Here is a 14,389-nt window from a genome sequence, read left to right as displayed (position 1 = left end):
CAAGGCAAACCTTTCACTTCTCTATTGATTGTTGAAAAATTTAAAAATGTATTTATATGGTTAGGGATTTTATCTTTGTGCAGAGACTGCAGGGGGAGAATTGTAAGATGTAAATCTAATGCTCAGTCAAGCGTCACAGCATAATTTATTTATTCCTGTATTTTTGATCTTGCACAGCAGCGCCCCCTATCAGCATGTCAGGCTTGTATGGCTACTGGTCAGACCGCAGATCCAGCCAGCTGTCAGAAAACCAAAGAAGACATTCTGCAGTGAGAGCTGCTTTCCAGCCCTCTTTTTGTACTGAAACTCGTCCTCGAGAGCTTGAATCCAGACTGGAGCTCCTACAGTCTCAGCTAAATAGGTAATGGAAATGTTTTCCAGCTTTTGGAATTTTTAAATGAAAAGAAGGGGGCACCCAGATTTGAACCGGGGACCTCTTGATCTGCAGTCAAATGCTCTACCACTGAGCTATACCCCCAGACATGCACTAAATGGCACTTGGAGGCCTTCTAAACCGAAGTCCATCCACAGCGTTTTAATTTTTTTTGCCTTTTTGTTATTAGGTCCCATTTAAGCAACATTATCCCTTATTTCCTCCCCAGGCTGGAGAACCGCATGACTGCAGATATCAATGTGATACTGCAGCTTCTCCAGAGGCAGATGACCCCAGTACCTCCTGCCTACAGCGCTGTGTCACCTGGCACTCACCTGCCTCACCCCACCACCCTGTTTTCCTCAGGAGCCCCCACAATTCACACCGTCCCCCCGGTCCAGACAGTGCAGATAGACTGCACTTCCTCCCTGCTACAGGTATCAAAACTGCATTTTTTCCCCCCCTCTTTATGCATCATAGTCCCATTTTTCCTACATTTAAGCATATTTACATTTTAATTATAAATCAGGGCTTTGTGGTGTAAAGTAATTTACATCTATCTGGTGTTTAAAATTCTATTCCCTGCAAGGCAAAAATAAATACGTTCTCTGATCAGAAATTGGAAACATTGTTCATAAAATGAACTACATGAAAAAAAATGGGGGTCTAAGAATTCAGATGCTTTGTTTTTTATTTATGAGACAAGAATTTGGATCAGCCTAGAGAACAAAACTTTTTTTTCCCCTCTTGTGATGTCAGCCCCATAGCGCAGTGAATTTGTTGGGTGTTTATGCTGCGGACAAATAAAAATCAGCTCATGATTTGGAAGGGGGTGGAAAACTGTACACTTTTTGAATTATAGTTTTTAAATTTGAATCAATGCTTTCTAGAACAAACTTTTCCCATTTATAACTGCAAGACTTTCTTTTTCGTTTGTACCAGCTTTACATTTTTTAGAGATGGCTTTATTTTGGAAACTAGCTCAAGCTTAGTCAGATAGAGAGCAATTCTGAGCCTCCAGTTTGACGCTGCCACCACCTTCTCTTTAGGTCTATTAAAGAGTCTTGATCAGGATGATATCCATTCTTTGCTGTCACATGTAGCATTTTTTCCACATGTCCACAGCACAGCGTTTGGCAACAAAAACATTAAAATAGAATATTTAATAATTAGTTTTTACTGAATATTAGGATTCCGCTGAGTATTTCTCAACTATGAATTTATTCTTTCCAACTCTTACCTGAGCTGTGGATCTTGGCAGCATTGCAGTGAATGTCCTGACTTTTTCTCTCCCTTTTAGTTTAGATGGACACACTTTACCATGTTTGATGTTATTCCATGCTTTTTCTTTTTTGGATGAGGAGCTGTGTTTTTTGAAATGCCAAAGCTTGGAATATCATGTTATGCATTAACATAATCCTACTTCAAATATGTTCACTGTTATCTCTGACCTGTTTTTAAAACTCTTCCCAAAAAAAGCTGCATTCATTCTTAGATTTAATTACTAGTACATAAGTACTTTCCCAAGGACTGTAGCTTTTGAACAAAAAGAATGAAGCAAAGTACAGTGTGTAAAGAAACGGGGTCGAAATATAACTTACAATGGTAAAGCTTATCTTTAAGAGAGATTTGTATAAAAGACAAAATGTATTTTTAATATAACCAAAAAATGTATTAGGCTCTCACAAATTTTTATGATCTAAATTCTATCTTTTCAGAGTTCTGATTCAGACTTTAACCACAAATCTAGAGACTCCCTCTCCAGCGGTGTCCATCTCACAATTGCATCAGATGACACCATGTCCCCAGAGGCTGACCCACCTCATCTGCAGTCTGCAGACCCCTCCTCTGCTCAGTTCCTATCTCCTGATGCCCATGAAGCTCCCGGACGTCTCAGTGGAAGCCAGCGTTTTCCCTCCCTTCCAGAGAACCTCCAGACCTCCACAGAGATGCAGGAAATCCAAAGACACGTCTCTGACCCTGTCCTGCCAGGCACATAGGACAACTCGGTGCAGGCATAAAGCCATTTATCCAGATGGACCCCCTAATACACTAATTAACCTCTTCCTCTCCTTGAATGATGCTGCTGTGAAGCAGTGAAGCAAGGGATGTCAGGGTTCCTGCATCAGAGAGAGTTCAGAGTGCCTTCTGCATTGTAAAGCCTCAGAGAGTACCTCTAGGAACATGTGCAATAAAGAGGGACTGTTCCTGTCTACCAGTCTCAAATCTAGACAGTATTCACACTGATCTACACTGGATCTGAAAAACAATCTGCATCCCAGACTCAGGTTTCCATTAAGGAGGGAGAAACTAAAAGCCCTAACATGTTTGAGATATATCTTAATTCACTTTGTATAAGAATTGCACATTTAGGCTCAATCGATTAAAAAAAATGTATTTTTGTACTTAGATGCTGGTTGCAGAGAGACATAACTATAATGACTGTTAGTCAGTGTTACTGTTGAAGATGTTAAATAAAATAACTGTCTGGCACATTGTGAATGAACATTTTAATTTTCATCCCACATTTGTTGCTGTGATATAAATCAGAAGTCATTTATCAGTAATATAATCAATATAGAAAAAAGTTCCTCTGTGCATTTATAGGTCCTTCTGCCGTGTGTTTCTTTTTAGTGACATCATGCAGCCAACTGATGCCCATAGGATGTGTAAATCCAGTTGTGATTAACAGGAACAAATACATCTCTGGAGTATGCATCTTTTTCAGATATTTCTACTGAGCCTACAGGTTGTGGATGGATGGATGGATGGATGGATGGATGGATGGATGGATGGATGGATGGATGGATGGATGGATGGATGGATGGATGGATGGACGGATGGACAAACACAGGAAATCACAAAGGAAGTCTTGAAAAAAATATTTATTTTCAAACCTCTACTTTTATTTTTCCATGCTCTTAATGACTTGTTAGTTTCTGTATTTCCATGATAACCCAGTCATTGTAAGAGCCTGGAAGTCCATCTGATGGGTTACATGAGTTCACTTGAATAGGCAGCTATTCAGTCACACCCCGATGAATCATTTCTTGGGATAATTTACAACTTTGTAAATTATATGAAGTAAAATGTGATCTTTACATTAAAAATTAGTTGGACTTCTACATTTATTGTAATCCATGACTGAAATCAGTCTTACTGATTATTTTCATAATGAAGAAGACTTGCATCATAATGCTTAGCTTTGTATGCTTCCATAAAATGGACTAAAACAAAACAAAAAAGTTGTAGTCTTTAATTACAGTAATAAACATAAAGAATTAGATTATTTTAGGATAATATTTGTGAAAAGTGAGAATGGTGGAGCATTTAACTGCAGATCAAGGCATCCCCTGTTTAAACTGGGCACCTTCTGTGCTGATTACCTGCTTTTCAGATTTCTATCACTGTAAATGTGTTGTGGACTGACACACCTATAATGGCTGTATTGCTGTAAAGATTTGCTCGTCTGTCTTGACCTGCTTATGAACTTAAGTGTCATCATATTCTTAATCAATAGATTTCATTATGATGCCGAATGACATTTGATAATGGAATATTAACCTGTTTACCTACAAAATCAAAAACACAAAACCTTCCTAAAAAAAAAAAAAAAAGCATAAAATGAGCTGCTGGGAGGGTGAGCATTATAATGGTGGACTGGAGCCTTATTGTGGCAGTTAGAGGCTGCAAATTTTGAGGCACCACATACATTCTGTGGAAAGAACATGAGCAACGGTTATGGAACAATGAAGATTTTAAATATGTTATCTTAATATAGTCCAGCTAAAATCATAGGGCGATCACCCTATGAGGAGGCCAAGCTTGTAATTGTTTACCTCCTGATTCAGCGATGGTTTCCTCCAAAGAACGCAGCTTATGAGGAGTTCTGTATGCTACAATACCGTAGTTACGTTGCAACTGGTGTAGATCTTGCTCTAAACCAGCAGCCCCTGCGTTTTAGTGCATATTCACAAAGGTGAAGACTTTTCAACAAAAGGCCTAAGGCAGAAAAGTCAATTTTGTCCAAGAACATCAAGGACAGAATTAAATTAATGTCATGTGCAAAATTCCTACAAGTTCTGCCGGAGAACAGCAACAAATTAAGATTGGATCAAATCAACTAACATTTCACAACATCTAAATAAACATTTCTATCAGCCTACCATTAAACTGATTTTAGATTATATTTCTAAAAAAAAGTTAATAGTTGTCAGGGTAAAACATATGAATAATGAAGTATCTGAAAAGGAAAAAAAGCAACACAATAAACTTATGGGGAGGTTACAATTTATTAGAGCAAATTCAATATTAAACTTTATGAAAAAAACACTACAACATGAACACTTGGCTTACCAACATCTTGAGTTTGATATATTTATATATATGTACATTTGGCCTTGCAATGGCATGCTACAAGGACGAGACTGAAGACACAAAAGAGAGAAGCAGAAAGCTGTGTCACTCATTTCAAACCCCTCTAACTTAAGAAAAAAGCAACATTTTCTAAGAATAAACTTCAACAAATAGGATATCCAGGGAGCCAACTTTGCTCTGGTAGACCAAGTGTCCACTGCATCAGTGTCTGTAGCACATCAACCAAGATGACCGTTTAACATCTTAAACTCCCACATAAGGTAAACAAGACTATAAGATACTGTACAGATGCTTGATTCACCAATAATATGGTACGCATCCACAAGAAGGCTACGAGTTAATCCTACATATTATTATCTGCCACCTAGAGCAGTTTGTATCAACCCCGAACTAAAGAGATGAAATGCTTGAGATCTAAAGGGCTCAGATCATCTTACAGCTGGCTGAGGTGTATTAAAAAACCTCAACAAAAACATTGACACTTCCTACAGCTGCTGCGCAAAATAAATAAGAGCTTAAATGTGTTTATAAGAAGAGCAGATTAATGTAAACCAACTTCATGATACTCCGGCGAGTCCAGAAAGTTCACAAGAGGCCTCGCCCTGAAAGCCGGAGGACGAGGACTGGGAAAAGTTCAGATGTGAAACGTGAGACTCGTTTTCTACGGCTTTAGACACGAAGGATCTCCAGGCAGTTGTTGTAGCAGATAGCGATCCAGTCTGGCTGCGTGGAGGCCCACTGAACGTTGTTGATCTCGCCTTCAGCCGTGTAGGCCAGGATGGGGTCCTCGATGGCGCGAGGCATCTGCTGGATGTCCCAGATCAGAGCCTGATGGTCGTCGGCTAAAAGGCAGAAGGGAATACCTCATGATCCTTCCCACACTAATTCTTTTTCAGTAAAAACGTTCACTTTTAAATTGATAATTCCCGCAACATCACATGTTCTAACTTACCTGCGGTGCAGATGTGACATGAGGAGTGAGGAGCCCAGGCAATCCCGTTAACGCAGGCGCGATGGTTGTTGAGCCGGGCCACAGGAGTGCATGGCACACGAACGTCCAGAATCACCACCTGTCACACCAAAACACAAATGGAGAAAACATGTATTGCATGCATGCATTATTTTGGAGGTGGTGTGTTCAGGATGATCTATAGAGTCGATAAAGGCAATATAGGTAGTGACGAGATAGGTCTTATTTATAGGCATCAGATAATAAAAACAAATGCTGAAAACTTTTTTTATCTAAATATTCTGAGGAAAAATAAACTGAAAAGCATACTACAGCTTCCTCCCACATAAACGCTGATCTTCCACTCTGGACACTGACCTCCATCCCATCCATGGCCATCGTAGCCAGGTAGTTGGGGTCCTGTTTGTTCCAGCAGAGGCGAAGCAGCGGGTGGTGCTGAGGGTCTTCATAGATGATGGTGCTGTGCTCTAAATGTCGGAGGTCAAACATGCGGACGGATCCATCAGCGCCAACAGAGGCGAACATGTCTCGGCCTCCTCCTGCGCGGCTGAAAGCAATGTCGTAAACCTGAGGGGACAAAGAAGTGTTTCTGAACTCTGTAAAATACTCTGTTAAGTTGCCAATTATTTATTTGCTATAATAGGGCTTAATACATATGTGCTAATCAATAATGGGGACTCTTGCTTTGCTGTGTCAATCTTTGGCTTCAGATATGTTCTTAAACACCTGGACCATTTTTTTTTTTAAATGTGTCTAAATCAGGGGGTTTCTGACTCCAGGCTGCAGTAGCAAGAGTTTTGCTTCTTGAATTGACCTCGAAATTATCTCCTCCCGTCATTTGTTTGGTAAACAATTATTTGATTTTCCTCTGCTGTTTGTTACAGTTTCTTTTTGTTCTTGGGTGGGGAGGATTATCACCTTGACCTAGATCGTTTCACCGACACATGAACCACACTTTAAAACTACACTGTTTACTGGAAAAAGAATCACTGTATTAGCAACTCTGTGTGTTTGGTAAAAACACAAAGACTACTAACAATGGAGTTTTACAGTCAGACGAAGCAACGCTGAGCTTAAGCTGGGATATACCTCAGCAAACTACTGACCAAAAATTTTAAAAGAGCTTCAAAACACCCAGAGAACCATTGATTAAAAAAAGCTTTGAAAGATCAGTTAAAATGTTGCCCTTATATGACGAAATAAACAAGGACTGGTTTCAAACTCCAAACCTCTTTGTCGTGGGCAATCAGCTGAGTCTTCACGTGACCAGAAACCAAGTTAACTCGTCCCAACACCTGACCTGTCTCTAACCCCCAAATGGTACAGGTGGTGTCGATGCTGGATGTTCCTATGAGACGGAGGAAAATAACAACTCAGGATAATAATCTCATATTAAAGGATGAGATGACAGCCAAAGTGATTGTTGTCAACAGGTTTTAAAATTACAGTTTCCTACCCAACAGATTGGGATCAACTTCATTCCAGTCAAAGGAGGTGAGGGGAGCACAGAAGTCTGAGTTCTTGTTGTTGTTCAGCAGACATTCGAGGCGTGTTTCTGTGTCACTGACCTTTAAGGCAAAAAAGTACAATTTAAATGAGGATGAAAACACAACTTATAATAACAATATGATAATAATTAGCTCTTTGAATAGTAATGAATGAGTTCATAAATCTAAAAAAGACAATACAGTACAATTACAACTTAAACACATTCAAAACTTAAGTATTAATAATACATATTACATAAATTGAATAATTTATAGCGTGCGTCTGAAAGGGGGTATGAGGAAGTGAAACTTATTCAGTCATTCTATGATAAAGTTCTACAACAAACAACAATCTTACCGATTCCTATTTAACTCTTCTCATATATTCTCATATACTCCAAAAGTCCATTAACTGAGCAAATTAAATATTAATGTACACATAAACATACACATACAGATGTGACTACATGCATCTTCATTCATAGCCAACGCAGCTACAACCATCGCAAAAACATGCATTCACTTATGTACGGTGACTAAATGCACTTATTGATGTTTATTGCCCTTTTTCCAGCTCCTATCTTTTTTAAACAGTTTGAGCCTTTTCTTAAAGGGGAACACCGTTTTTTTTACATTGGCCCCTTGATTTTACGTTATTACATCATGTTCTACTCACCCATATTAGTTTTGTGTCAGTTGGAGTTGTTCCAAAGATATTTGGTTTTGTAATCCAAGTAAAGTCTTCCTATGGGCAATAAGTTGAAGGTGCAAACTAAACTGTTCATAATTTATTCTTTATGGTACGCCAGCATTCATAACATGTAGGCGAATCTCTGTCCCCCAGAAATCTGTGGTTATATTTTTTTAAAAACAAACCTGAGTGTGTATGACGTCATCCGTGCGCGCTGGCTACTATCCTGTCCGCTGAACTGCTGCTAGTTTTACTCATATGCCTGGAAGATGTCTAGTGCTACTATCACAGATGATCTCATGTCTCTAAATGGAATCGAACGATTCACATTAGCTAGCCAAATGAATAGAAGGGGTAGAGCCTAGCCGCCTGTGGCCCGGGCTGCCTGTCACAACTCCAGTCCGGCGCGCAAATGACATCATGCACACTCCGCTTTGCTTAAAAAAAAAAATATGAATATGAAAAATATAACCGTGGATGTCTGGGGGAGCGTGATTCGCCTACATGTTATGAATACTGCCGTACCATAAAGAATAAATTATGAACAGTTTAGTTTGTGCCTTCAACTCATTGCCCATAGGAAGACTAGGAAGACATTACTTGGATATTACAAAACCGAATATCTTCAGAACAGCTCCAACTGACACAAAACTAATATGGGTAAGTAGAACATGATGGAATAAAGTATAATCAAGGGCCCAATGTTTAAAAAAAAAAACAACAACGGTGTTCCCCTTTAAACGGTCACCTCGGAATCCTCTCAAGAAACAATGGTTACTTTTCTCCACAATTGTTCTTCTAAAATACATTTATCAAGTGTATTAGATTATGTTTAATTCTGTTTAATGGCAGACTAAATGTTGTTGTTTTTGTTCCGAGCAGCAATGATCAGCTAGGTAGAAATCTGGTAATGGAAAATAGGATTGTGGATATTTATCACGGTATTCAAATAGAGTTCAAAATATTGTTTTCATCACTCTAGACGTTTTTTTTTTTTAAATCAGAGATTAAAGGCGCTCATATAAAAAATGCTAATGGGTGCCTATATACTATTCAAGATGATTTTCAAATATGAACTCAAGCTCAAAATTACTTTGTTATGGATATTTCTATGGCAGAAATTTCAAGGACAACAAAGACAAAGAGAGAATTCTGTAGGTGGATGGATAATAGAAGTACAAATATTTTCTTGAAACAAAATTAACCACAAGCTTGAAGACTTTCTAACCATCACTGTTCCCAACAACCTTAATAAGTTGCTACATTCATGCTGGCTTTGCAGTTTCTATCTTAGTAAGTTAAACAACATGCTGCTGTCATTTCGCACATCTCTGATGTTGCTGCTATTTTCACATACCGGTGTGTATTACTGTAAAAATGTCCACAGGTGTATATTGATTATTCTCCAGATACACAGTATTTATATTGTGAAAAAAACTGTACAGTAAAGTATTTTCTTTAACTCAGTCTCTTATTGTTATTTTTATACACTTTTTAAGGTCCACATCTGTGTGACCACTTTTGCTAAAATCACCTGCTGCTGTAACATCACAGTATCCATATTGTGGAACAATAAAGGGAGTTTCAATTCTTCAAAAATACTTTTAGAATAAATTGCATGGTGCAGGACCCCTGTAATAAACCCAGCATTTATCTCACCCTCCATATGCGCAGGTAGTCCCCGCTTGTGGCTAACAGGTCCGGGTAAACTCCTTTGGTGTCTGGAATCCACATGATCTTGGTGGTTGGGTAAGGATGATCAAATGTGTTCCTGCAGACAAACTCTGAGCTCTCTTCTTCTAGACCAACCAGCTGAACCTGATTAAATGGAGGAGCAAACACAGGGGAAATGATTAAGACAGGATAAAAGGATGTAAGACGACTCTTAAGGGTGATAAAAATTATAAACACACGTATTATTGAAGACCAAAGCACATTAAGCAACACTGTGGTTGAAAAGGTAGTTAGCATTAACCTGGTCCTAGCTGCTAACCAAACAACGCTACGCACCTTGTTGTTGTATTCCTCCACAAAGCTCCCCAGGGCCAGCCGAAAGCGTTTGTCCGGGCGGACGCTCCAGTTCATGGCATAAACCGTCCATGGCGCTTCGTATTTATAGATTTCTTTTCTTTTACCGTGAAGAGACATCCTCTCCCAGGCTGCGGCTGTTGTCTGGGCAGCTAACCTGCTAACTAACAGCTAGAGAAGTTAAACTGTCAAAAAAAAATACAATTAACTAATTGTACTTTGGCTATTAAGTACTAAATAATCGACTGGAAAATGACTGATCGATTAAGATAACCTTAATGAAGAAAATATTTTTCTCCACTTCTGCTAACAAAGGGTAGCATTTTTTTCGTTGGGGCCACAAAAATCACCAAGTATCCGGAAATGCTATCAACTTCCGGTTTATATTTAAAAAATAAAAGCCACGGTTTAAAATGACGCGTTAAAAAGCTGTTTACTCCCAAGATTACTTATGTTTTTCCGTGCATAAAGAATAATAACCAAAGTAATAATTTCCCAAAAATACATAAAAACTTAATATTTTCATAAGAAGACTGATTTGTATCAGATGCTTTAAATATACAAAAGGCATTATTTGCATAAAATACTTTAAAATGCACCTCGCTTGCATTACAAATTGATTAGCATGGAAGTCAGGATATATTTTTGTTCTTTTTGAGAAATAAAACACGTATTTATCTTTTTTTGCTTGCTTTGAAGGGTCTTACCGGAAGTAATGACATCCTGCATGTGGTGACTCTGCAATATACGTAGTTCCCTATTATGACCACAAGAGGGCGACTGTTTACCAGTCTAGGCAGCATTCCCTTATTTAGAAGGCTGATTATTTTCGGCAGCTGCACTGATAAACTAGAGTGGACAATGATGGGTTGCTTTTTGAATATTTTTGTGTTGTTTTTTTTTTTTGTTCCTATATATTCTAAAAACACTTTACCTCGTTCTATAACTATGAAGCATTACAAATGATCCATTATTTCTCCTTATAATTTACTTTATGTACCTAAGGGGGAGCTACAGTCTCTGGTTGATGTGAACGGTTAACTAGAACATTTAAACCTATTTGAACGCCAGATATTAAAAGAAATTGCACATTAGAATGACATTTTTAAAAAGTGTTATTTTCATACTAAATATACGTCATTTTATGCCCTTAAAAGGATTTATTTTTCTATTAAATGCACACATTATAAATATTTTGTACGATTGTTACTCTAATTGTATCATTAACTCTTTGTCTGAAAAGGAAGGGAAGGCATACCTTGGCTGTGAATTGACAGCTTCCAGGAACACAGAAAACTGAATTTATAAGGTATCTGTTTCACATAGGGAAAGCAGCACTATTAAAATAGTTAAACACAGGGGGGGGAACTTGATTTTGACTATTTTATTTATATAGAAATAAGTAAATATTTCTTAAATAAAGTGTATTTACCCTTGATTTGAGTAGGTAAGTGAGATAGTTTGCCAATGGAATGAATATTCTTACTCTTAGAATAAGATAATTAGATAAAATGCTCTGGAAATAAGACAAGGCAATTGTGTTTTCTTATTTTAAATGTAAATTGTCTTGTTCTATTGGCAAAATGTCACTTTTACCTCCTCAGTTCAAGAACAAATGCACTTATTTTAAGAAGAAATGACTTATCTAGGTATTGATTTTTTCCAGTGTAGCAATTAGAAACAGTCAGTGGTTACTGATCCTTCTTGTGGTTAAATTGAGTTTTCAGCAACGATATTTTTTCCCAATAATTGCCTCTACAGTTCTTCCTTGCATTTTTCATACTTTGCTTTTTGTGAGGTTTTATTTTATCTCTGTAAAATTTTTACGATTAATTTATTTCTCATCATCTGTCATTTCCTAGACTGCTCTGGCTCAAGCTGTGCTTTGCGTATTAATGTTGCATTTTTAATGATATGTCATATTTTCGTCCAAGGATGTTTGGTATTTTCTGTTACTATTTTTCATTTATGTCTTTGTGCTATGTATACATTCCCTGCCAGGTGTGTCAACAACATTACTCAATGGATGGCAATTAATAAATCTTGATTCTTAACAATGACAAATAGTTGTAATTACTCATTTTTCTACAGCAGTTTACTATTTACATGTAAACCATAAATACGTATTTCGAGCGGTGGGTCTGTCTATGGTAGTAGTCATTAGCAGCTGTATTTCTCACTAATACCACAAGAGGGCGACAACAAACCGTTATATGTACTATTTGTTTATTATCGCTTAACTGACGTCTTTATATTACAATATTTGCAAATTTTATATAGCGGTAAATATTTAAATGTATATCGTATATTGCTTATTTAATGTGGTGTCTCTATTTTTTAGGATTTTTCTTTATTATCTAAACTTTTAGTATTCTTTGCAAAAACAGTTGAAGTTGTATATTGTTACAAAGGGAAGATAGAATTCCTCTAAAATTAGTAAATGTAAGCCTTTCTATGACAAAATTGTGTTTTTTTATAGATACATTTTTAAACGTGCATATTATTGATTCTTTCTTATTTCTCAACATCAACAAATGTCATTTTTTTACTGTGTTGCTTCACTTACTAAATTTAGTTTATTATGTACAATAACTGTGTTGTATGTTTTTATCATTCTTACAATTGGAGTTGAACTTATACCTCTGAAGAGTTACAAACCAAAACGTGGCTAATCAAATACGTTTTAAATGTTGACAACTTTTTTAATAATGCTCTTTAGTAGTAGGTATCAACAGCTATGTTGGTTTACTACAGAAGAGGATTAGGGCCACTGGAAAAAAAAAGTTAACTGATTTTTATATTTTATTTCAGTACAATATGAGAAAAAAGTCAGAATTCTGACTTTAATCTCAGCATTCCTACAGTTTTCTCAGAATTCTGACTTTTTTCCCCTCAGAATTCAGACTTTTTTCTCAGAATTTTGACTTTAATCTCATAATTCTGACTGAACAAGCTACAAACATGTTAGCAGCAAGCTGTAGCCATGTCTGTTTTAAAGACTAAACTATGTCTCTTGTTTTACAGTTTTTCTGGATTGTTTACACACATTTCTGAAAACATGGCTCGTATTCTCAGAACTCTACACACAAATCCAACAAACACACACACAACGGGTAAAACCCTTCAATTCTCCTGCAAAATGAAACTTTACATTCAAAACAGTTTTATTTCTTCACAAAAGGCCATTTTGTGTTCAGATGACACACACAAACTATCATATGAACAGACAATTAAAAAAAGCATTTAAACACTGATGTGCTCAGTGTAAAACACCATTCTCCATTCATCATAATGACTTTTTGTTCAGTGTTACACTTACTACAGACATTAAATACATAAGTGCGTTGTAAAATATTTTAGAATATTGTTTTTATACTCAGAACACACAAATATACTGTAACAAACATGTTTTATTTTTCCCACAAAACAATGTACACAGTATACATCCCAACCGACACAAAGTTGCACATACAGTGCAGAAGATTTTACTGTATACAGTTACAGTAATAATAAAAAAACAAAACAAAATAAACTATGCTGCATCCTCTCTTCTGTTTCGGTCTGGCCACAGCACCTCATCTACATCACAAGCAATGTTTTCCCTGGCTAAGCAGCGGGGGAAATATCGCCTAGCATGGCGAATCCAGCCATGAAAAGCATCAACTGCTATATCTCCACATGCGTCTTCCATAGCTTGGAAAAGGGGTATACGCGTTTCTGAATTTAGGTCGTACACTTTCCATCTCCAGGCAGAAAAAAATTCCTCAATAGGATTGAGGAATGGAGAATATGGAGGGAGATAAACAACTGAAAAGCGTGGGTGGTCAGTGAACCAGTTATGAACCAGAGCAGCCCGGTGGAAGCTTACGTTGTCCCAAATGACAACGTACCTGAGCTGCTCTGGGCCGTCTATCTGATCTGGTGGAATGAGTGTGTTGTGTAGGGTGTCCAGGAATGTGATCAGATGGGCTGTGTTGTAGGGGCCAAGGGTAGCATGGTGATGGATGATGCCATGGTGGGTCATCGCTGCACACATTGTGATGTTCCCTCCGCGCTGGCCAGGGACTTCAACAATGGCACGCTGGCCGATTATATTCCTTCCCCTCCTTCGTCTTTTTGTGAGGTTGAATCCAACCTCATCAATGAAGAAGAACTGGTGCTCCACTGCATCCACCTCCAGCTCAAGGACTCTCTGAAACACACATGACAATATCAGAAGTGGACATGGAGCGGTCACTATTGTGAAGCACAATCATTATGATTACAAAATAATAGAAATATGTATGATTTATACAATGTTGACAGTATGCATCAAGGGTGGGAATGTATAGGACGTACTTGCACATAGTTATATCGCTATTCTTTGACTCTTTCTGAATTGCGCTCAAATGGCACCCTGTAGACCTGCTTCATCCTCAGTTTATTTCTGTGCAAGACATGGTCCAGCGTTGATAAACTTACCC

At 37.6% G+C, this 14,389-nt stretch overlaps 2 protein-coding genes and 1 non-coding gene across 5 annotated transcripts in view; 1 reads left to right on the top strand and 2 right to left on the bottom strand.

Annotated features, from left to right (window-relative positions):
• The window catches only part of kcnh6a (potassium voltage-gated channel, subfamily H (eag-related), member 6a), a 39,660-nt gene extending 36,496 nt beyond the window's left edge, over positions 1 to 3,164 (top strand). Inside the window, exons 14-16 of one of the 3 annotated variants that reach the window (XM_038284872.1) lie at positions 181 to 361; positions 603 to 810; positions 2,092 to 3,164. In XM_038284872.1, coding sequence (XP_038140800.1) covers positions 181 to 361; positions 603 to 810; positions 2,092 to 2,373 — 671 coding nt within the window. In that variant the 3' untranslated portion in view covers positions 2,374 to 3,164. Of the gene's footprint in view, positions 1 to 177; positions 362 to 602; positions 811 to 2,091 lie in introns of all 3 variants that reach the window. The other 2 variants (XM_038284855.1, XM_038284863.1) reach the window with 2 other exon arrangements.
• trnac-gca lies at positions 407 to 478 on the bottom strand. Its single transcript has one exon. It is a non-coding gene; the product is annotated as a tRNA-Cys (tRNA).
• A 1,482-nt stretch (positions 3,165 to 4,646) lies between the features above and the next one.
• On the bottom strand, positions 4,647 to 10,289 carry dcaf7 (ddb1 and cul4 associated factor 7). Its single transcript, XM_038284843.1, has 7 exons — positions 9,909 to 10,289; positions 9,558 to 9,716; positions 7,177 to 7,288; positions 6,950 to 7,068; positions 6,078 to 6,287; positions 5,703 to 5,820; positions 4,647 to 5,592 (listed from the first exon to the last, which is right to left on the bottom strand). Exons 1-7 carry the CDS (start codon positions 10,044 to 10,046, stop codon positions 5,420 to 5,422), a joined length of 1,029 nt encoding a protein of 342 aa, XP_038140771.1. The 5' UTR covers positions 10,047 to 10,289; the 3' UTR covers positions 4,647 to 5,419.
• Between the last annotated feature and the right edge of the window lie 4,100 nt (positions 10,290 to 14,389).

The sequence above is a fragment of the Cyprinodon tularosa genome, unplaced genomic scaffold (genome assembly GCF_016077235.1).
Source record: "Cyprinodon tularosa strain WSP-4 unplaced genomic scaffold, ASM1607723v1 ctg105, whole genome shotgun sequence".
NCBI classification, from domain to species: Eukaryota; Metazoa; Chordata; class Actinopteri; order Cyprinodontiformes; family Cyprinodontidae; genus Cyprinodon; species Cyprinodon tularosa.
The sequence above is the reverse complement of the archived record's forward strand: the minus strand, read 5'-3'. Positions and strand labels throughout refer to the sequence as shown.